Source organism: Botryllus schlosseri, chromosome 6 (genome assembly GCF_051294905.1).
Source record: "Botryllus schlosseri isolate E-star chromosome 6, Bs_hap1, whole genome shotgun sequence".
Lineage (NCBI taxonomy): Eukaryota > Metazoa > Chordata > Ascidiacea > Stolidobranchia > Styelidae > Botryllus > Botryllus schlosseri.
This window is the reverse complement of record NC_137241.1, coordinates 14,891,333-14,916,318: the sequence shown is the minus strand read 5'-3', so window position 1 is coordinate 14,916,318 and position 24,986 is coordinate 14,891,333. Positions and strand designations below refer to the sequence as shown.

Sequence of the window (24,986 nt, the reverse complement as noted above, 5' to 3'; positions counted from 1 at the left end):
AGGTAGTATATAGTACTGCTACCCACAATTTTAAATAGGTCGTGTATAGCTAGATTAGTAACTACGAGAAGCTTGTTATAATGATAGTAGTAAATAGTAATACTAATGCTAATGCAGATTTATGGAGGATTTGCATTCTTATTTCCCTGATCAATCAGCATCTGTTTCTTTGATAAGCATCTAGGTACCGTCAGTTTACTGATTTCTTGTTGTTGTTTGTTGTTTGTTGTACTTATGGTATTTGTTGACTACAATGGTCATTTATATCAGGCCCATATTCTTTGCTTTTGATTCCGTTACTGCGGACTTGCAGTACGGCCACCTCTAGGCTTTCGTAAGACACCACTTACGCGGATGAGATTGCGAGGAGGCGTCTCGAAAAACCTCCAACGCATCGGTAGGAATTCGGGAGTCGACCTCAATCGGACTCGAATCCACAACCCATTGGTGTTGTAGTTGTGAGTAGGGATGGTGTGAACGTGAGGCTCACGTTCGCGTTCTGTTAGTGAACCTCAGAAATTTAGAGGTTCATGTTCACAAACGAACCTTGCTAGGTTCTGCACTGTGAATCTTTTTCATATATTACAATTTTCCACGTCATTATAACATCTGTGGTTGAAATTTATTGCATTTCATCTGCCGGCCACTCTATGCATGACGCTGGCAGCATAAAAAATCAATACTAAACGAGCATGCACCTTGACAATCTCAGAAGTTTAACTTGTTTTGTTACAAAAGTTTGCTCGAAATATCCAGCTTTCCGTTTGTGAATATTTAGTGAGTCTCTGTTGTGAGCTTGACCAGTAATCACACAACATCAAGAGCGAAATACGCTACATGTATAGTTAGTCAGCGAATGGAGCTTATTCAACCGATCAGTGAAATCGATATCGTTGTCTAATGTACAAAAATCTAGCAGGCGTATGCGGTTCATCTTGATTTGATGTTTTTATTGTATCATAAAAAACATATGTGCGATCGGGGCGTTGGCTACTGCTGTATACCTTGTTTATAGGGTAATACCGATAGCAAGTATAGAAACCCGTTTACACTCTGCTCGATATCAAGGTAGGCCTATAGCAATACTCAGAAGTCAAATACATTGTCCGGCCAAGCCTAGATCGTGGCGTAGGCTCATATATAATGTGGTCCGAGTCGTCCTCGGTGTCATGTCTGCACGGTGTACATTAATATATCACTTCACTGAAATGTAGGATTGGGATTAGCAATATGACGTCACGTGACGTCATGAGGTTCACGTTCGTGTTCACACAGAACCTTTCAAAAAGGATTGCTTCCACACGAACCTGAACCTTTCAGAGGTTCACACCATCCCCAGCTGTGGGGTTTACCACTACGCAATCCAGCCACTCTACATACAAATGTGATAGATGGTTGAATAGTATGAAAGTAGAAGAAGCAGTGTTAGTTTCAGTTATGAGTTAAAGTGGATGCGTATAAGCGGGTCACGCACGCATCAATGACTTTTGTTGGCGATTATTTATTAGTAATATGACAAAAGGTAACACCGCCATCCCGGGAATTGCAATTCAGCCTATGAATTTCTTGGTAAAGTCATACCCAGCGGTGGGACTATAGGTGATCGAGTTGTGGTTTAAAGGGACTGGTTCAAAATCTCACACATGACACATAACGGGAAAGTAAGATAGGTCGAGTTTGTCAGAGGTCAAAAGAAGTCTGAAATCATACGGAAAGCTGTAGCTCATATGGTACAAATATCCATAAAGCTATATATTCAGTATCACATTCCACATGCAGATCCCTGTTGCGTATAACTATCAGATGGACGAAATGAGCGAATATCTTGGTGACTACTTTTACGGGTCTGGAATCGACGACAACAATATCAACCCTGCTGGGAGCAACGAGAGTAGAAGTGGAGTCGCAATCCTATTTATTCGAGTATTGGTTTGCGTTGTCGGCGTAGTGGGAAACCTTCTTGTCGTGTTCGTGGTATTGGTTTTACAGGAATACAAGAAAACCATCACTCACTGGTATGTGGTCAAGTTTTATTTGTCACAGATAGGCCTACATCCTTTGGTTCTCAACCTGTCTCTCTCTTGGGATCGGTAGCAGTTTAAGAGAAAATTTGCTGAGTGGATGTTTTTCAAAAATTAAAATCAACCCAAAACCTCTGTATGAAAGGTCATGTCTCAAACAAAACTACAAGTTAAGTCGAAAAGCAGGTACTGGGAAGATGAATGCTGGCATCATGTGTAGAATCTAGAAATTGCGAATTTACGAAATTAGATACATTTCCGTGATCGAAGAAAAATGGTTATACCGTGAAAGCGATGGATAGATTATTTTGAAACTATTATATTTGGTTACGGTACGGGTTCACGGTGCACAATCGTAGACAGGAATATAATTAAAGATGTGTATGATTGGCATGCTTCTTTAGACTGTTGCATACATCGGATTGATTATACCTGTAAACTTCAATGATCAGAGTTTTGTTATACATTATAGTTCGCTGGCGTGGACATAAATACAGTTGTGAAGGTCCCCTGTCAGGAATTCGGATAAATGAACGACTGATACAAGGTGTTTCACCGGTAGACCTATATAACGCTTGAAACCTGCAGCGTTTGAAAGTTTTTTTTACTGTAGATGGTTTGATGCGATTTTAAAAACTGACATAAAGTTGGAATTATGAAAATGATGATCGTTCTATACGTTGAAATGACCCAACACTAGATTACCGAGACTCGACTACCTTCTCCCACTTGATTTTCGATAAATCGGCATCGGCAGTGGCAGGGTCCAAAGAAATGTAGGATGGTTTCAAACTCTCCAAACTCCTCAATATTTTAAGCCTTTACTCCTGCGTCAAGCGCTCGTCAATAATGTGCTTGAAAGTGACGTCCGTTTTATATAGGAGAGACCTGGATTGGAATTGGTCTTCGATATTCTGTATCTCCTCGCGTGTCCTCCTGCTCGACAGCCGACAATGGTCTTTTTCGATCAATCTAAAACAGAGGTCTCAAACTCAAATGTGTTCGCGGGCCAATTCCCTAGTTTTTGATGACGCCGCGGGCCGCAGCATCAATAATAGGGATATTCAATGTATAATTTCGAAGTAGGCTTTATTTCACGGGAGCTTGTAGACAGGCATTACTCAAACATCGTGAAAATATAATTTACTATTGTATTATTCACGCTTGACATGGAAAAATCACATTTTTAAACATTTACATGAAAGTGTTTTTGTGCCGGGCATAATTTGTCGAAAGAATGAGTTATTGAGATCATGCGAGAGGATGCATCATGAGATTGTCAAGCTATAGATAACTAACCTACGGATAGATGCGCATCACGTGATTCACGGTCGAGTGATGCTACATTCGCAGATTTGCTGTCGCTTCATAGCATGAAACGTCAACGTAATTGCTAATCCCATAGATGACGACCTGAGCGCTCAAATTTCATAAAGTTGATCTTATTTGAAAGCTACAGTCGCGCTGATTCTGATAATATACATCAAAATGTGATCAGAGCAATGGAACCACCTCGAAATACCCCTAAAAGTCTGAAAATCGGCATTGTTCTGAACAATCGCAACCACGCAAGGACCATTTTTATGGTCATTGTGCTGCGTCATTGCGATCGTTTAGAACAATGCCGATTTTCAGATTTTGAAGGCTATTTCGGGGTAGTTCCATTGCCTAGATAACAAATTAATGTACATTTTCGGAATCAGCGCGACTGTAGCTTTCAAATAAGATCAACTTTATTAAATTTGAGCGCTCAGGTCGTCCTCTATGGGATTAGCAACTATGAAGCGACAACAAATCTGCGACTGTAGCATCATTCGACCGTGAATCACGTGATGCGCATCTATCCGTAGAATAGTTATCTATTGTCAGACTGTCGGGTTATAATATTGCAGCTAGTTGACCTTTGACGTGGCACAATTTTATGCAGGATATTTTAAAATACGCTGAAGATTGATCTGATATCATAGCATTTGATCGGTGTAGCCCAGTGGTTCTCAACCTTTTTGACCCCGCGGCACACTTTGAAAATTAAAAATAGTTCGCGGCACACTTTGTAAATTAAAAATAGTTCGCGGCACACTAGCACAGTGGTTCTGAACTCTTTTGGCTTACGGCAAAGGCAAACTACCGGAATGCATATAGCAGCATCCATAGTCTTACAGAAGTGGTCACTGACGACGTACTTCTACCTTTTCGGAGCACTCAAGTAGGCTTTTCTCTGCTTCAAAGAAGAAACTAAGTTTTCTTTTATCTCTGCGGACATGTCACAAATACGTCTACGCGAATGGTATCATTTGACATGGAAATCGTTTTCAATTCTTCCCAAACTTTGTTTTACAATTTTATTGCAGGCCTTGCAGACCGGAATAAGAACTTTCTCTGCTTCCGTGTGAGGTTTTGAATTATTAGCTATAACCTCTGTTACCACATAACTGACCTTCAGAGATCTCGTTTAAACTTCCAGGCTGAGCTTAATTTCCTGAGATTGGCTGGACAATAAAGTCTGCCCAATACCTCATTGTCGATGCAATTAACCGTAGCATCGAAGAGTCCAATCACGATCGCCACTAACAAATACAGAAACATAGAGGTGTATATTTTGTACGTACATGGATGCCAAACGCATTTCCATGCAGATCGTGCAATATCACCTGTGGACATAGCAATACCTCAATATTGTTGCTGGGAGCCAGCCGCTGTTCGATTGTAGTTCCAACAAACCGGGATAATAAACCTCAGCGGCGGGAAACTTGTTAACTGATATAATTTGCACAACTTTACTTCTCAATTCTCAAATTTGTCACCTGCAACATTACGTTGCGCCCTGAGCCTACATTTTACCTGCAGTGTTGGCACGCTACCTAACAATCGCAATGTGAATGGCTATGTTGGCAATTCTAATTTGAAAACGTGAACATCACTTTCAACTGAGTTCATTTCTGGATGGTGGCAATGCCTTCCTAGGTGTTGAAGGTTTATATAAGCTCTTACTCATCCTCCGATCTGCAAAAGCAGTGATTAACAAAAAGTAGGCCGTGCTATAAGTTGGCATCTCAGGAATTAAAATAAGTAATATTGGTATAGTGTGAAATGATCATCGATGGCGAAGACGGTAAGAATACGACTACAAATAGAAACAGAAAAAGGTCATCAACCTGCGTCATGTCCCTGTTCTGCCTCCGCTTCTGATGGGGGTGACAAGTAAAAGGTAAACACCTTCGGCCACACCTCAACATCACGGTCTAATTGCCCGAGTTTAGTTATCACTAGGAAAAGTTTTTGCAACTTTTGCAACTTTTTTTCCAGCTTCCGGCAGCTTCCTAAATACTCGGAACTTATGTAGAATGCTGTTTTAAGCTGTTTGAAGGAATCTTATAGTGCAACTTCTTGCAACTTATGTCCTTTTTTCATGCAACTTTTTGCAACTTTTTAGATTTTTCATGAAATTTTAATCGATTTTTAATGCAACCAACTTTTTGCTGGAAATATTGGCAGTATATGTCCCCGTTTTTTGAGAATTTTTTTGAAATACACGGCCAAATTCGACTGAAATACCGTAAATCAGCACTAAAGTAACGTTCTGACGGGTATTCGGGAGCTGAGCCGGAAAGTTGTCCTTCATTTTTAGTGCAACCTTTGTGAAAAAATAAATGCAACTTTTTACTGCAACTTTTGTGAAAATTAAATTCAACTTTCCACGGATTTAACTGCAACAAAAACTTGCCCTAGTTATCACCGTTCTAAATGCTACAATATGTGGGCAAACTAGCGTATCACACCCATTGACGGTGGAGGGCCCAGTTTGATTCATGGCAGTGCGGAAGCAAGTTACGAAACGTCGCAGATTTATGAGATTCTCCGCCCCTATACGTTGCTGTGCTCAGAGCGTCTTTACTATAAAAAGCCAGAGAAAGACCCACTCCATGACCTAATGGCGATGCCAGATTAAGATACTAGATTTAGATACCGTAACTATGGTCGTCTCGGCATCCCTGTATCTGTTCACTGCATCGGATTGTACATCGCGTGTCTTGTTCAGGTAAATTCAATAGAAAAACCAACAATGGCACGCTCAAAATTTGGATTTTTGTTATACTTCGACCTAGTTTACCACATTTGCTCGCGGCACACCTGAGCAGTCCAATTGGCACACTAGTGTGCCGCGGCACACCGGTTGAGAACCACTGCTATAAACCTAAATATGTAATGCTTTTCTTGTCGTTTCAATAGAAAATATGCTGTGCGTGGCGCTTTAACGCGCCTCCTTTCATTATTATAGTAACAATTAATCCTTCACAACAAGTAACGAGTGTGGCAAAAGAGCGTATAGTGGTATAATCCCAAGCTGCAACACCAATGGGTTGCGGGTTCGAGTCCGACCTAGGTCGATTCCTGAAGTCCTACCTAAGTGCTGGAAGTTTACCTATGCTCCTCCTCGCCATCTTATCCGTGTTAGCGGAGCTTATAAAAGCCTAGAAGTTGGTCGTGCCACAAGTCGGTATCTACCGAATAAAAATTAAAAAAAAAAGTTTGCTTGTTGTAAATCACCATAGCAGTCGACAAAAATACCATGAATACGACAAGCAAACAACAAACAACAACAAGTAAAGTAATGAGGTACCCTATTATAGACAAGTGATGATTAACGGGTGGTCCAAGGAACAACGGGGCTTCTGCCAGCCAATATCAGGGGCTATAGCCTACAGAAGGTTCAGACAAAACAAAACTCGGATATGTGATGACGCGCCACTCTTGGTTGCAGGCAATCAGGTGCGATCTGTAGCAGAATTGTGAATGGCGTGGATTTAGGTCGTTTGTGCACTATGCAGTGCCGTGCGCCCCTTTGAAATGCCGATTCTATCGCCGATGTTTCTTATAGTCGTTCTGAGAACGAGTGTTCCATGGATAACTAAGGTTCCCTGGAGGACAAGAGTCTCAACGCGCATCATGACTATCATTGGTTGCAGATATTTAGGCCGGATCATTTGTAGAATTGTGACTGTTGTGATGGTACATAGCATGCGCATGCGCAGGGAAGGGTAGGAATCGAAATCGAAGCCCTGTCTTTCTGAAATGCCTTTTCTATCTCCAAAATTTATAAGCTCCTTTCCAATGAAGCAGTCGGTATCACGCTTGCGTTTCGCCTGAACAATGTGATGACACTTTCCAATGCGAAGCCTCGCATTTCCGAACTGGTATCTGATAGAGAACAGCAGATATGCAATTAATATCCATTAAAATTAGGCAAGTTTTTGTTGCACTTGAATCCTGGATAAATAATTTGTTAGGAATATTAGGGTATGTGATACTTGAAAAGTTTAAGATTTGACGGATATCTGCTTGTTTCGTTTCCTTCTTCGGTATTCAATCATTCATACATACATTTTACGTTCTTTAGCTTTAGCTGTCAAATTTGGCACTTTCCCATTTCACAGACGGCCTGGCAAGACCATGCACCGAAAATTACATGTTTTGCCGGTACGCAGCAAGAAGATAACGCAATGCGGGAATAATTTTCCGCAAAAAGCAAAGCGACAACTCATAAAACAAGTCAAATACCACATCTCAAACTCCCTATAGGTCTGCAAACTTGACAGATGGCATTGCAGCAAAACTCAGTGTTGGCGGCTTTAAAAAATCAATTGCCTGAAAAGGTGCCACATTGAAGGTGTAATTATTACCGTTATCGTCTGGTCGTCTTTCAATGGGGAAAGAAACTCAAATTTAAACGACAGTGAGCCAATTAAACGATCTACTTATATATAGTTGAAGCACAATGTTCCCTCTAAGCTGCGCAGTGCTGGAGCGGTCTCTGCGCACAGAAAATCCAAGTTGCGCACAAAAAATCCGAAGTGATGTTTTTTTTGAGTCGTTGCGCACTGTTGTCCAAGGGACCACGCAGGCGCGCAAACTCGTGAAAAATTAGAGGGAACATTGCCAGGGGCAAATAGTGTTATCGCTGAAGTATTACACCGAGGTACAAGTGCGGCCTGCAAAGGTAAATATTGCGCTCCGTGAAGAAATGAGACTTTGCAATCACGAGCGCCGAACGAAAAATCTTTTCTTTTAGTATGGTCTCGTACGCCTGAGCGATACTGATATCATTCCAATAGCGCATTATTTTCTGGGAATGGCGAAATAACATGGTTTAACAAAGTTATAAATAACAATGGGCTAGCTCGAAGTTAATCTACGAGAAACTAGCGCATAGTCTTCTCCGCGTGCCGTGAACATTGCGTAAGATTTCCTCATGACCGTAACTGCCGCACCCCATCCCCTCAATTAGGGGACCGAGATCGAAGGGAGCCCAAAATTATTTCGTGAATTAACATAAATCATGGTGTATTTTTTGGGAATTTTTTAAAATATTTTTCGCGCCGCGCGCGAATTAATTTTGTCAAATATCTTGATTATTGGGTACCCGTCCCACAACAAAAATACGCGTGATTAAGAGAAATGGGCACTTGGGCTTCGGCCATTACCTTGCCACGACGCACCAAGACATATGAAGTTATACGCTATGTGACATGCGACACCGAGAAGTGCGCCAAAACGATCAGCAGCGAGAAAACCTTGGCCGAAAAGGACTGCCCTATATGCTGACCGAAAACTTCGATTCATACATTAAGTTTAATTGTCCATAGGCGCGTAAATGGCTAGCGCTGAATGTTCATGTGCTGGCGATCCGAGTCCCACAACAAGACAAATGCCATGTCGAGGGAACATTATTTGCCGGTAGAGAAATACCAATTTTAAATCGTGTTTGTGTTTTAGTTTAGTACGTTTGAGCGATTTAAATGTCTTTTGACATAGCCGATAGGAGGTCACGAAATAGCATCATGTAACGAAGTCATTATACCAACGGGTGCACCCGAAGATGTTTAATTAATATTTAGAGGACCTACCTTTTCTAACCCACCTCACTCGATCAGCTTTACCGGTAAATCTGATTATGTGAGCAGAGAGTGGATAAAAATGGATAGCAATAGATATATGCAATTCCCAATAATATTGACCGATTCAATCATTAATCATATAAATTTTTCGAGCGTTCAGGCCACACAAGCACCAAACCGGACCCCTATTTAGTTGATAAGTATTGGCAAAAAGCGTAGAGCCCGATTGGGGGGTCTGGGGGGCAAAGCCCCCCAGAAGTTCGGGTTATCACCTTATGTGGGGGGTTGGTTGCGCACTATTGTACATGGGCCTGCGCAGTGAGTTAACGCGTTTGCGCAGACTCGTGAAAAATTAGAGGGAACATTGTTGAAGCACTGTCGTTCTTGGCTGCGGTTTTAGAACTTCAAGCTTGCAAGCAATTGCGTCATAGACAACATTGAGATGCAGCTTGTCCATCACATATAGCTCTGTTGAGCAAATCAAAGAGAGAACCATACTGGAAATAGGTTTATAGGTTGTTTCTCAAATCAATCATTTACACTTTGCGCAATACTTGATCAAAGTTGGAGTAAATACTTACATAAACAAATTTGAAAGGTTGCACAAAGTTGCAATATAAAACTTCTGCAAACAGCTTAAAACATCATATTACATACATTCTGAGTATTAAGAAGCTCTCGAAAGCTGTAAAAAAGTTGATAATAAGTAAAAGCTTGCCCTAATAATAACGTTTTCGTTTTGTGTGGAAATGATATTTTAATGGTTTCGTTCTTTTAACACATTGTTGATGCACATTCAACTTTGCACACCAGCAATCTATAGTAATGTAGTTAGTGTATGTGTACCTAGTCGCGTATTGTAGTGCATTTTTGTTTTCATGACTCAACCATAATGTCGAGTTCCGCGAAGGCTTGCAGATTAGCGTAAATTTGTTTGTTTTTAGGTATTCATGGTGTTTCTACTATACATCGGTCATTTTACACCAAGCCGATATTCTTTATTTTTGATTCCGTATTTACCGACTTGTACCACGGCCCACTTCTAGGCGTTTATAAGGCACCGCTTACGCCGGTCCCGTGGCGAGGAGGAGAGTATATAGAACTTCCAACTTTTGCGTAAGAGTTCTGGAGTCGACCTCAGTCGGACTCGAATCCACAGCCTGCTGTTGCTGTAGCTGTGGATTATACCACTACGCTATCTCGCCACCATAGCCTAAGTATTCCGCGGGTTAGTAAAGGTTGAGAACCGCTGTTATAGGCGAATCTATTTATTAGCATGCCAACCTCGTCATGCGAGAATCCATTCACAAAACTACGAATACGTTATTATTTTGTAGGTACGTACTACACCTCGCTATTGCGGACAGCATTTTCCTACTGACAATCCCTTTCAATATTGCGGAAGACGCCAATGGTCAATGGAATTTCCCAAATGCAGTGTGTAAAATAAAAGAATCAATGCTTTTCCTCAATTACTTCGCGTCGGTGTTTCTGCTAGTGGTGAGTACATTATGTAGAGAAGCATCGAACCTCCGGTATTTTATTGCATCCTATATATTGCATCGTATAAGGGGCGGTTATACGCTTACCGTATGGTCATCACCCATGAACGGACTTCCTCTTTCTCAACAGGACACTGCAGTTCATCTAGATAAGTGTCAGTGTCACTGCGAGAAGAACTGACCATTCGGTTACTTGTATTGCTAGACCACTTGTCCCGAAATCATGCAATGCGCATTCGGAATTAAACTTGTACTCAATTATTCATACATTAAAGCTGAAATCCAATCAATGTCGATGACACCTGCTCCTATCACACATTTGACAAAATGTCTATTGTGTAACGAAAGTAACGTACGAAGACAGATGTTGCATCGTCGAAAAGTGGTATCCATTCCTCTGCAATGGTGTAACGATTGACACAAAATACCCGAAAGACTTACGACGAGCATAATTCACATCTTCATAACCAGAAAGAATAGGCCAAAAGTTAGGACCTGATAATTTGTAAGCGCCAATGTAAAACAGATAAAACGCATGTTAGCTAGGGTTACCACATTTTGGAAAACTAGAGGACACTTTTTCAAAATTTTCAGACTAACAATACTGGAGTAAAATCCGGACAAAATGGTAAACTTTTTCCGACTTTGTGGTTGGTTGACTACAAAAAGGTCAACTTTCCGGCTCAACTCCCGAAAAACCCGCCGTAACGTCATTTCAGTAGTTCTATATCTCAATCGAATTTTAACGTACATTTATCCATAATTTGCAAAAAGAGGACTTTGGGGAGTTCTCCGAGGACAATTTCAAAAAAGAGGACAAATCCTCTTTAAAGAGGACGTATGGTAACCCTAATGTTAGCTAAGTTTGCCCGGCCTGTCTAAGCATAAGATTAATGCTATCATGTTATCTTGGCATGTCGTAGACGCCTGTTTATGCTAGTCTGAGTCGAAAAAAAAACTTTGGTGCATACGGGCCCTGGGGTGCTGTACTTATTTTGATATACATACATAGGCTATATGGTATACATTGGCCATTTTAAATCATACCGATATTTTTTGTTATTATTCCTGATCTTCCGATTTGTAGCACGGCCTACTTCTAGTCTTTTCTAAGACACCGCTTACGCGGACCAGGTGGAGACGTGGAGCCTATAGATAAACCTCTAATATTTTGGTAGGAATTCTGTATTGGACCAAGGCCTACCTACCGTTTATGTAAGCTCGGATGGAACAATTTCTTAATATTTCATTTTAAAGGTCATGAGTTTGGACAGATACATCGCCGTCTGCCACATGAACTCCACCACGCTGATGAAGTTTCGTTCCAGGCGATCTGCATATATTATTACTGCGATGGTTTGGCTGACATCGCTACTATTTTGCATACCCATATTTGTGTACAGCGACAAGAGAGGATTGGAACCCCATTGTACATGCAAGTAAGTAAACAAACAATACGTCAGTAAAATCAAATACAAAAGTAGTAGGGATTCTCTTGATTTATAATTCAGGACATTTCGTGCACTCACGGATCCCTGCCGCTATATCAGGGATCCCACAGGGTTTATGAACCAAATGTTTCTAACCAGAGATCTGTGGGGTTCCTGTCTTAACATCAGCTATACGAAGAGATATTATCTCTACGTTACCAATTCCCACGAAATTAGAGGTCTACCCTCTACCCCAGCGGGTTGTTTGTTTGTGTTATTCATGGTGTGTGTTGACTACAATGGTCAAAAATTGGTCATTTAGACCAGGCCGATTATCTTTATTTTGATTCCGTAACTACCGGCTTGTAACAGGTGGCGAGGAGGAGCCTAAATAAAACTCCGACACTTTGGTAGAAATTCGGTAGTCTATACCTCGGTCAGACTCAAACCGGCAACCCATTGGTGTTACATTTTTGTACCATAAGACTACGCTATCTCGTCGCCTACACCAGCGGTTCTCAACTGGTGGTCCGTGAAGCATTTTCAGGGGGTTTGCAAAACCTCTAAATTTGCAAAATGAATAATAATAACACTGGTCAACACAATTTTTGTTGACTTTGATCCGACAATTGATTATGACTAACTTTTGGGCGCTGAATTAAAAAATGACGTCCGTTTTTCTCTATCACGTCAAGTTTTTGGGTTAGGCACCCCCACATTGTCTCATAACCCACATAATAGCACTACTTTTAATATTTCGTCTTTATTGAATAAAACGTTTAGAAAACCACAGGCGGTCGAAAGTATATCAATACACTTCAAATAAACATTTGCACTACTTTATTTGGTTGGTTTAAACCAGGGGCGGGCAACATACGGCCCGCGGGCCGGAGGGATTTTGTCCGGTCCGCGGACAGTTTTCCGTCTTATATGACAATGCGGCCCGCGGCTACAGTCTGCCGAGATTCCCCGCTACTTGCTTACATACGTCAAATTTTAGTGACTGTATGTTATTATATACCTTACATGGGGGAAGCGAGTGGCGCAGTTGGTTAAACACTGCGAGTCTCGGCTCTGCCACGTTTCTATGTGTCGGAGGTTTATCTGGGCTCCTCATCGCCGATCCCGCTGTTAACGCAGCGCCTTGTAAAAGCCCGGAGGAAGAGTGACCCGCGCTCTTAAGTCGGCAGCAGAGACCAGCAAGTGGCCGCATGAAACCGAGAGCGAATGGAAGAGTGGATGTGCGCGAGCATCAAAGTCGTCCTGCGTATACAGAAAGCAAAGAAACTGAGCTTTACAAATGCATTGTCGTGGCGCACAAGGCCTAATCAGGCGATAAGCGCCACTGTGTGATTATAATAATAATAATAATATACGTTACATGTATGCCCACTGCGCAGCGTGCGAGAATGGAGCTCACGCGTAAGTTCGTCGAAACGGGAAGAGTTGCATTATCGGCATTTACGATGTACTCAACCCTTATATCGTTTGTGGTAATCATGGTGTTTTCGACTACAATGGTCGTTTGCACCAGGCCGATATTCCTTATTTTTGATTCCGTAACCGGGTCGCGGGCCACTTTTGAAGTGTCGTAGAAGCCGCGATCCGCATGGATTCAATATCGAGATAAAATAGACCACACAGTTGAACAACGACGCTATTCACCTATTCAGCTCTACTGAATTGATATCTTGGTACATTTGGGGTACTGGGCTTATCGAACGCCTTGAAATCTTAATTAGTGATTGCTGCGTGTGTTGATTGATCAGAGAGAAGCAGACATGACGGCGCCGGTATGACAATGCTGTTCTCAAAGTCACATTGTCTTCGTCACTATCGGCGAGAAATGGCTTTGAAGTGACATTGCTGTCGTTAAATACATTCAATAAATGCGATTTACACCTTGTATATGTGGATAAATGGACGAATAATGCATCGATTCAGCTATTCGGCCCGCGAAGTACATAATTTTCCTATATCCGGCCCGCCGGCTGGAGAAGTTGCCCGTCCCTGGTTTGAACTGATATTGCTTCTAAAGGTCAAATAAAGTGCGAGTTCCAGGGTCCAAATTTACGCTAATAACCTATAATTCTGTTGGTTGTTCAGTCTGATACTCGAGTAATAGTCAGCTCACATATGTAAGATCCAATCGACTCTGGTATCTTCCCCCATAATTTTCAGATATTGGGGGACATTTTCTCCTTGCCCATCTCTGACTATGTCAAGGTTTTGGAAAATTATTAATATATTTTAGTTCTTTTGAATGTCTGCTGTCCGACATAAATATATGGCAATGTCACAGGTGTATCAGGGTTACATGTCCTGTGCATCCTTATTGTCTGACCCCTAAGAAACACAATATTTTAAAGCTGGCACATATGATCCAATCGAGATCGTGATATTGCAACAATTCATTGTTTCTGTATTATTCTCAATGTTTCTGTGTTATTATTATTATAGGAAGACTTACCGAGTTTACAATTGCTACTGCACCTAAGTCGTTGCCATTTTGAAGATTGCCACACTTTAGGATCCTTTTTGAGCTAGGCTACCAATAGTCATTTGCCATTCACTTGAATTGCAAATCGGGATTCCTAACTCCTCCAGTAACAATATCATGCCAATGCCAGTATCACGGCAATACACAAAGCTACCGTGAGTATAGTCCTGCGAAGAAAAGGCTGATTCTCCTTATCGAAAGTGAGATACCTTCTCCACCTTGACAAATAATCTTTTCGCACTTCGTAAGGATGTTAAAAGTCTCAAGTCCCAAAGCTTATGTCAGATCAATAACTTGTGTTGATGTACTGTACCGTACTGTACGTTCTGAATCATCTTCGATTTCAAAATCTTCATCATTAGGCCTGCTGTCCCTAAGATCTTAATTCATCTTGATCCAAATGATCGAGCGTATAGCGGTGTTGGGATGACTCGAGTCACCTTTTTCGTATGACTTGACTTGACTCGAGTCACTTTGCTAAAATGACTTGACTTGACTCGACTCGGCGTATCAGAAATATGGATTGACTCGTGACTCGAAGCTAAATTCACGAGTCAATTTCAAGTCATCAAGTAATCAATGTCGATAGAAATCAGTGTATCTTGCATATGTTCGGATTGTTCGCGAAACACTGATGTAATTCGTGAGAGAGACCAATCATTCAATAATCGTGCGTTTTACTGAGCATCCATTGTTCTCTCACAAATAAATGGACCACAAACGAATTGATCGAAGCTTACAGCTTACTTTGTCGAAAACTAGTAGTAAAGTGATTTAACAGAAAATTTCTATTTCTGTTCTACGTTCTTACCTTACCATAACCTATTGTTTTATTAAAATTGAAATCGAATATAGTTTATACACTCCTCGACCATTGGCGCAGACTCGAAGTGTATCATATCAATATGTATAAATGGGTATTGTATTGCATCTTATCAATTCGTTTCTCTATTAAGGCTGGCAACTATAAACTGAGGCTATGCAATTACTTATGTAGTTTACCAGTTCTACGTATATTTGAGCGATACAGCGCCTTATTTCGTGTATATTTAACTCTACATTCGTTCATCGGTGCAGAATCAATGACCACTCAATCTGTAATTCAGACAGCTAGCAAAATGCAATGATGTAATCATGCTTCATACTTCGAAATGGCAACTTGACTTGAAATGTGACTTGACTCGTGACTTGACTTGACTTGACTCGAATCACCTTCAAAAATCGAGTGACTTGACTTGACTCGAGTCACCTTCGAAAATCGATTGACTTGACTTGACTCGAGTCAAAATGTACAATGACTCGAAATGACTCGGGACTCGAAGGTAGTGACTTGATCCCAACACTGGCGTATAGCAGTTTCAAGTTACACTGGATAAGCTGAATTGGACATTGGACCTATAGATGATAGTAAATGCAATGAATATTTTTCTTGCCACATCCTGCAGTTTGCATCAAATATGTGTGTGAAATATCCTCGGATGGTTGCATCCTCTAACCAAAAATGGGTGAAAGCATCGGCCTATATCGATACCAGTACCTTTTTTCTTAATAATTTAATTGAGCCCTTTGCTATCTAATTGATTATACGATAAAAGTGTGGATTTTTATATGGTATGGAAGAGTAATATGGCTAAATTTGTGAAAATTTGCATATTTTGGGCATATGTGGTAGGGCAAAAACTTGACGTGATAGAAGAAAACCAGCGACATATTTAGAATCAGCGCGTCAAAATTGGCATAAAACAAGGACAAAATCAAAGTCAACAAATTTTTCGTTCAAAATTGTTGCCCAGTGTAATCTATAATTCTATATAATAGGTTTACCATATTTTGCAATCGGGAAAGGAGGAGAATTTTTCAAAATTTTCTAACTTAGAATACCGGAGATAAATCATAAAAATGGTATATTTTTCCCACTTCGCGGTCGATTGATTAAAACAAATGATCAACTTTCTCGCCCAGCACCCAAAATACAGTTTTTCTTCCAAATTTATGAGTGACTGACTAAAAAGAAAAAAGGTCAACTTTTCAGCTCAGCTCCCGGAAGAGTCGCCGGATAGTTACTTAAGTGCTGATTTACTGTATCTTAATCGAATTTGGCACTATATTTACCCGCAATTATCGAAAAATAGGACTAAATCTCAAAAAGGACGACATTTAGGCGTCCTCGTAGGACATTTTCCAAAACCTGAAAAGGGAGGACGTATGGTAGGCTAACCCTACTATACAATGTATGGTTTTTTAAGCTAGGCTGGACCCAATTTTGTTGCTCGACTGCTAAAACCTCAGGTGTCACAATAGTAAACAGGCCGCTTGAGATAAAATATCCTACTGCGTAAACTAATGTGGGCCATTAACCAACGACATAGCGCAAAGGTACGGCGCTTGGCTTCTTGATCCGTGGTTGGGTCTGATCAACGACTTAATAGACGTAAAGCTGGTATCCGCGGCTTCAAGGTTAAGCTCTCAGCAATTCGGGATAGCGAGGAGAGGGTAAATGGCTGTGCTGAATTGGAAACCTATAACACAGGTCCCGCCTCTCATTCTTCAGAGCACCTCGATGGTGCAAAGGAAAATAAAACTGATATCATCCTTCATTCAGTCAACGGGTATAGGCCTTTTAATACAATCTCTTTCTTTTTTAACCTATTTGGTAAAGGATTGTAGAATAGATAAGACTTGCTGTAGAAACGTAAATCAGGGAAACCTCGCAATGTTTGCTAAATATTATGGCTAAAAATCTGTCTTTCCTAATGAATTAGTAGACATTGGGGGTTGACATCTGTCGATTGAACCTATTTTCTCCTATGACAGACATATCAAGATTTGCTGCTCTATAGTAATGACTAGGGGAGATGTGGTACCGATGGATCAAAAATAGCAAAATGATCTCTGGCCCTCAAATCTTCAGCCGAGAACAGCAGATCTTTTGCTGTCTCAACACTTCGATACAAGCTCTACCTATCGCGGACATTTACATGAATATCCGCCTTTTCAAAAAATATTTATAAACGTTTAAAATTTGTTGCTCGAACGTGTCATCGGTCCCCACCCGGTGGGTCCAAAGGCACACGACCATGGGACCTATGAGACATACGCTCAAATACTCAATTTTGTTAACTTGTTTTGTTGTGTACTATAAGCTAAGCTACAGCAAGCCAGTGAAGAAAGTTTCGTCGCGACCTTCAAGAATAAAATAGATTATATCAACTCAAATGTTGGCATAAAAGCATGTTTTGATTTACGCCCAAACTTACAAAATTAATGCCGCATACATATTACCCGCAAATCGACATTTTGACTTTTGAATACCTCGTAATAGCGATAAAACACCACAGGTAACTATGATTTACAGCCTAGGTATATATAGGCGAGTTTCTGTTGTTAAGTGATTAGTTGGTCCGTCTATTTTGCTTGATTTGGCTATGGTAGCATAGGTCCCCTACCCCATAAATATTGTAGATGAATTGAAAATAGTTCACTCACGGATGGTATTGATTTAAAAAATATGTGCCATTATATACTGTGATACAAGCCTTATACTTCACATCAAAAATTATGGCGGGTTTCTTAGTCTGAAAGGTGATATAGAAAATTGCAAATGTCGATCCAAATTTACTTTACACCCCCTAAAACGTAAATCATTCGTCACAGACCCCATAACTCACGCAGGTCGAATTATTATGCATGTGAGGAAAGATTCTGCCAGCATGTAATTGTAGACAAAATCACGGAGTGTAATCATGGAATTATCATGGAGAATTTCTCAAGTATTTTCGGTCCCGGTGATCCATCGGTACCACATCTCCCCTACATGCTGGAAGTGATATGTTCATTAAATAATAAATCAGTTTCTCAATTTCGATACTTCCTGTTCCGGTAAACCCAGGAGTATCGCCGGAGAAACGTTACGCGTTATTGTTCCATTCGCCTCCACCTCTCCTTGGGAAAATGGATTTCCGGCTCTTATCCATATAACCACACTATGCGGTTTTACAGGAACCAATTTCCGAGAGATATCCGGCAGTCCTGTATCGAAAAAGGTTTAGAAAAAAATATGAATGAATGTATCGAAGCGTTTCAGAATTCGAGTCGTGCAGAGTCTTGCATTTCGACTGACTTGACAGACTTCGATGACAACTGGTTTGCTGACTCATCGTGAGTAGGGGTATTTATATATTTGTCGGTACTGGGCATACGACTATATACTGGTATAAGAAGCAATGGTGTGACGATAATGAGACCATTTGCAATTAGCTGGAATAATAAGAGATGACAGTTTCCTACCATGGGGTATATTTACTTGACTGTTGGAGGTGACTTCCAACGAAGTATTTTTTCTCACCCTTCCACCCAACTCACTCAACCAGACTTTCCATTGTTCTTTAGAATTGATCTCGTGCCTAGTGTGAGCATGAGTTTGGGAAAGGGAAGATGAGGTCGTGTATGTGCGGGTGTGCTTACTGTGATGTGGGAGTGCGGCATGCGTGCAGTGTGCAGTGCTTAAGGGTAGAACAGGGATGGTGTGAACGTGAGGATCGTGTTCACAAACGGACTTCGGATGGTTCCGCACTGTGAACCTTTCCCCACGTGTACAATATTCCACGTCATTATAACATAACGTCGTTGGTTGAAATTATTTGCTTTTCAACTTCAGACCATCTTCCGCAAGGCGCTGGCAGAATTAAAATAAACTCGAGCATGTACCACCTTTCCAATTGCAAAAATTATTTGCTCGAAGGTTTGCTCGGAATATTCAGCTTTCCATTTGTAATTCTTTAGAGACTCCCTGTTGTGTGCTTATACCGCAATCACACAACAACAACAGCAATAACAACAACGAAAATCACGTGTACAACTGTACATGTAGGAAGCAAGCGAATTGTGTTTAGGCCAACAATCAATTATTTAGTCCTACATCAACGAGATTGATATATAGAATGCATCGATATCCAATGTAAAAATGTATCAGGCGCATATACGGTCTATCTTGATTTGATATCCTTATTGGATACCCGATTGGGGTGTTGGCTACTTCATGACTTGTTTTTGAGATAAAATCCGGTGCAAGTCAAGTATAGAAACCTATGTTTCACTCTTAAGAATACACCTGTCCGGTCTAGCAGAGTGGTCGATGAAATTGTTTGCAAAGCGACGGAAGAGTCCGAGTCGTTGCAAGTTATCATGTAGGCCCATATCAATTAGTTACTTTACTGAAATGTAGGGGTAGAAATGGAAATATGACGTCACGTGACGTTCGCGCTCACACAGAAGCTTTCAGAGGTTCGCACCATCCCTAGGGTAAAGGTCATTTTTCTAATGGGGAGTATGACCCACATCAGGATTAGCTACTACTTCGTTACGAAAGTTTACCACTCGAATATACTGAAGGCTTGCACCTTAGTATAAAACGGGGTAAACAAACGACAGCCCGCATTTTATTATGACTCAAAGTTTCCGGGTGCATCGGGCGACGGGTGGTCGAAATATTACCTTTCATGAAAATTGTGTACGGACGAGATCAAGTCAAAAGCTTTAGAGGAGGGTTCTCAAAATGAGAGTGTCGAAAAACGAATTAATTCTTTTGGTCACCTAAATGTTTGAAAATTGGCTTATTTTGCACTTCTATATAACCATATTTTATATTGTTAATATAATAATAAGTGCTGTATTAGAATGAGTGCTCTCTGTTGGCACTTTATAAAGCTACAGGGAGCCACAGGATATGTGTGAAAGATATGTAGTTTTTCGACCGCGGATTTAGAATATACATTGTTAATTTAGTGTAATATACGGATCTGCTATTACATCGGAATACGATACCGCAACGACTGGCGCATATGAAGTTACTGACGAAATCTATGAGCAAGGATGCAATTATGTTGGCCAGGGACCGGGATGGTTCACCTACCTCAACTTCATGTTCTCCGCGATGTTTCTACTCCCATTACTGGTATACGTTACATATTAACCGGACAGTTTTCATTAGTCACTGAGGCGACCTTGTCACGTTATTGTTTGAATACAGGTAATGACTATCTGTTACACCCTCATCATTATGCAACTGCGGAAATCGCAAGCTCGCCACTATACTGTAACTTCGGGCAGCGAGCGCCGGGGAAAAAAAAGAACCCGTTCCACATCCGCGCTGAATGCGGAGAGAAATTTCAAGAGAGTTAACATAACATGTATCGCCCTGGTATTGTTGTTCTTCGTTTGCTGGCTTCCATTCCATTCTTACCACATCGCGATGACGCACGGAATCAAAGGATCGGTTAGTTAAAATAATTTTTAATTTTTCACATGACATATTGGTACCTGCAAGAGGTGGTCAATGTAGTCTGCCTTGCTACTCAAGTAGAAGTAAATTTCAACCGCATCAGAAATGTACGCATCGAATTCCTATATATGTGAAAACTACTTCAAGTGGAAGCAGAAAATGAAAGGCCTAAAATGGAATCAAGTAAAAGAGTAAATTATGGTCGAGCGGTTTCATGCCTTTAGCAGGTATTCGGAGACAGCAACTCGAAAATGCCAGAACGAAACTGTTATATGCAGGTCGCATGCAGAATATAATAGTTGCATAATAGTATATTTCAAATCTATTTGGTCGCACTGCTGCATTAGCCTACTTCTGACTCAAAAGGTCCCAGACAGACAGAGAAACCCGAATCACGCGATCAATTATCATGGGTGAAATTCCAACGTCCGCGTTTACAGTCAAACCTCTCGTATTCTTCACAAAACATATGCAGAGTCCACGCCAGATTACAACTAAATCAAAGGGAACATAGACGTTTGCCAACATATTCCGTCCTTACAGTCAGTATTTGAATTTTTTCCGAAAATTTCCGTTCTTCTCGAATAAAGGTGATGCTATAATATAACCCTATGATCCGTTATGGAATGTAACATACTATCATGTATACAGAATTGATAATAAAGTATTCAAGCGAAAAGTAAGGGCGTTCATTTTGAGGTTACATATCGGAACAATTTGACTGGTTTGAATCCGGCTCGCGATGCAATTCGAGTTTTACACCGCTGCATACCTAAATAGACCGCGAGTATATCTTGGCGTGGGGGGCGACCTTTTTCAGTACCCATCACTTTACCATATGTGCATTTTCAAACCGGAAATTGGGTCTCGCCCAATAAATTTGGGAATGACCGACTTTAATAAAAAGCACAAACTATCGTCTTATGTAGCTTAATCTAGACAGCTATATGCGAAGTAATAAAATATGACTACATGGCACTGCATTTACTTATTGGATGTAGCCGAGGCTACTATACTGCAGTAGGTCATGACTCATGATCCTTACTAAGGAATTTAGTGATTACTATCATGAATGCCCGCAGTATATTCGCAAAATGTAATCATTTGTTCTGCAGACACAGTTTTGCGAAGATCTGATGCTCGGCGTATCCATCTTAGCCTTCTGTAACTCTGCATTAAATCCATACATCTACAATTTTTTCGGGACTCGCTTTGGGACAAGACTGCGGTAACAACGTTCATTGACAAAGTCACCATATCATGGTTTGAATGGTGTACTAATAGTTGAAAATAGGATTTCAAGTCATTGGATGCCCTAACTATTTGTTAGCAGATGTCACGTGATATTTTCGGCATGAAATATCTTAACATATCAAGCATGCTATTGCTACAAAATGATCGCATGTTGTTATAGAGCCAAGTGTGAAATATATAATAACGTTTTTACTACAGAAAAGCTGTAGGCTCCGTGCAGACAAGCGTGAAAAAGCGTACCGCATCACTATCTTCCGCGGGTGGGCCCACAGTGCGTTATCGACCTAACCGTGACAGGGACAATTCGACTACGAGTGGAACTCTTGTGACAAAGCTTCAAACGGGGTGAGTCGACTTCCAGATAAGAGTAATTTACGTTGCGTTCTGGTACTTTCAAAAGAGGATGATCTCAACAGCATTATTCCAGCGATTCTGTTGGACAGAATTTTTCAGCATGGCTCTATCAGTGGCCACAGTGTATTCATTCTCCGCATACGCGGAAGAACCAAAATGTATACGTAACTAACTATGTGGATGGGCCAAATCGAGTACCTGAATGATTCGGCTGCGACTTGAGCCGAGTATTCGAGTATATCACTCAATATGGCACCATAACAATACGGATGATTTGGCTTTTGGTGACCACAAAGGAAATAAAGCTAGTTACACCACCACCAACAACAATAAAATATAAATAAAAAACGATAACAACCACAACACCTTAAAAATAATACAGTATTTTCGATGCTCTTTGTGGCAATGATGCGAATTGATCATGACTCTACAGAAATGTAGGTTCCACTACGTCGTGCATAGCTATGTGCTATGATACATGTTTCAGATGGTGTGATATGATTAGAGTTACCATCTATACGTCCTCTTTTAAAAGTATTTATCCTCTTTTTTCAATAAATCGAAAGTGTCCTCGGAGGACGCCTGAATGTCCTCTTTTTTGGGAATTTGTCCTTTTTGCCAATAACAACTCGACTTCGACGTAGCGTACAATAGACTCAGTTTCGTGAAAAAAGGGGCAAAGCGAAGGTCGAGTCGAATTGATGACTATTTTCGAAAATTGGTCGAAAATTTTTAAAATTAACCACATCATTTTCTAGTCTTTCAGCCTTCAAAGTTTTTACAAAGTGTTCTCATTTTCGCTTTTCAACATCTGGTAACCCTAGCCATGATCGAACTATTTTTGAAGTCTTCGACAGTGGAGAACAACCGTCGAAAGTATATTTATCGTTGATAATAATGTAATATACCGTTTTGTTTTGCAGCGTTCTGGAGAAGGAGCAGGAGGACCTGGTCGTGAAAGAGCAATAGGCGTAAAAGCGATACATGCGATGTTGAATAGTTCCGCTATGCATATTTCAATATTCCATCGCACCGTGTATGTAAAGACCGCATGATGTTTTATTTAATTTGTCGCAGATGCTAAATCTCTTAAATATAGTGATGACATTAATGTGGGAAGACGTTCGTTGTCAGGCGCGTATATTTAGATTGCTGAAGTCGCGCATGTAGGAAATAACTTATCGATATAGCTGCTGCATTTTCATTCTGGTGTAATGCCCTGCAATGCCTTTAAATAGAATGCTTGACGTTGGCAAAGTGTTACAGAAGGAAGAAAAAAAAAGTAGTCATCCGCTCCGATGGATAAGTATTGAAATGTCGTAATGCAATGTCAGCAATGTCAGTACGGGCATTTGTAAGACATATTGACTTCCCGGTCTATGTCAGTGATGTCACCGGGCAGTATAATTAGGTTAGGATCCTGCAGAAAAAGTTTGTATATCCTCATATGGTAATCATATTTTGGGAATCTGAAAAGAGGACACTTTATCAGAATTTTCAGACTTGCAATACCGGAGAAAAGTCCGGAAAAATTGTTTCATCCCCGTTATCGTAACAGGTTTAATATTATGTAGGCTATTCAACAGTAGTCAACACCTCCCCAATTTTATATGATAATTATAAAATCATGTTTCTCCCGCTAAGACCGCAGCATGCTCCGGGGATAGATGATGCAGTGCATCGACAAGATCGACATCCCGTTCATAACACCCGCCTGCCCACACCACTGCAGTAACACACAAGTTTCGACTAACTGAATTTACTTATTTTTTATGTATATCTGCATTATTCCTTTTAGAACCATCACTTGACTTGCAAAAGTACTCTCTTGTTAACTAGTAACGAGCTCCTTACGGACCGACACCAGTAGGCTGCGCTGACCAGAGACGGCTGACATCTGCACTCGGCCATGATTATAGAGGTTTAAATAGTCCGTCGCGGTACCTAGATTAACTGCAAATTTAAACCCAAACCGCAAGGTCCCACGAACCAAATCTGAGTCGCAACCCTTTATATAATAAACATGTCATGTTTTCAGAGGAACTGGATTACATCCGTTCGCCATACCAATCTATTGAACCCCTCTATATTTAGTTCAGATATTATGTATTCAGTGATTAAGCCAACGGTTCCCTAATACCTAATATATATATACGCTTATACAGTTAACCGACGTATATCGACTCCTAATCACAGCCTATTTGCCGTGCATTTCCATCTTTAAAGTCAAGCAATACTCCTTCTCCCTACATATACATTTGACTGAACATGCAACTATCTACTCACGAGCAAGTTCCACGAATCGTACCACGTATCTTACTATTCAATCCATTAATAACCTGTGTGAGGAGTATATCGCGTCGTATCATAATGTGAACCTTGTTTCCAGAGCAAATCCCTGCTCCTCTGCGATTAATTGGACGACAATCGCACCGTTGTGTTTGACGGTTCATAAACGATACCGAGTCTAAACGAGCAATTTCTGGGAAAGTACATTGTGTCTGGTGGAAGGCATAACCTGACCGAATGAATTCCCCGATGGAACGCCCTAATCCGGAAGTATTTCGAACTATCAATTCGCTATCCAGGTCCAGCATTAAAGCTATAGCTTAGTTTCATGGTCACAGCTGCGGTACATTCTGTGGGATCTATTTTAAAAGTGATGACGGCGTTTAATTACGCAGTGCACCAATCTGTTGACCCTTGATAATGAGGGGCAGGGAAAACGATTGGCCTGTGCATGTCTATG

General features: G+C 40.8%; 1 protein-coding gene across 1 annotated transcript; it reads left to right on the top strand.

Moving 5' to 3' along the window:
• The first annotated feature begins 32 nt into the window (after positions 1-32).
• LOC145441099 (somatostatin receptor type 2-like) lies at positions 33-23,356 on the top strand. The gene is made up of 9 exons (XM_080318896.1): positions 33-2,015; positions 10,255-10,417; positions 11,677-11,858; positions 18,349-18,507; positions 20,134-20,302; positions 20,378-20,623; positions 21,745-21,857; positions 22,082-22,228; positions 23,161-23,356. Exons 1-9 carry the CDS (start codon positions 1,774-1,776, stop codon positions 23,204-23,206), a joined length of 1,467 nt encoding a protein of 488 aa, XP_080175022.1. The 5' UTR covers positions 33-1,773; the 3' UTR covers positions 23,207-23,356.
• Positions 23,357-24,986: the final 1,630 nt, after the last annotated feature.

Coding starts and splice junctions, on each gene's coding strand:
- LOC145441099 (XM_080318896.1), top strand. CDS start 1,774: ATGCAGATCCCTGTTGCGTATAACTATCAGATGGACGAAATGAGCGAA. Junction 20,303..20,377: donor TGTTTCTACTCCCATTACTG/GTATACGTTACA, acceptor GTTTGAATACAG/GTAATGACTATCTGTTACAC. Junction 20,624..21,744: donor CGCACGGAATCAAAGGATCG/GTTAGTTAAAAT, acceptor TTTGTTCTGCAG/ACACAGTTTTGCGAAGATCT.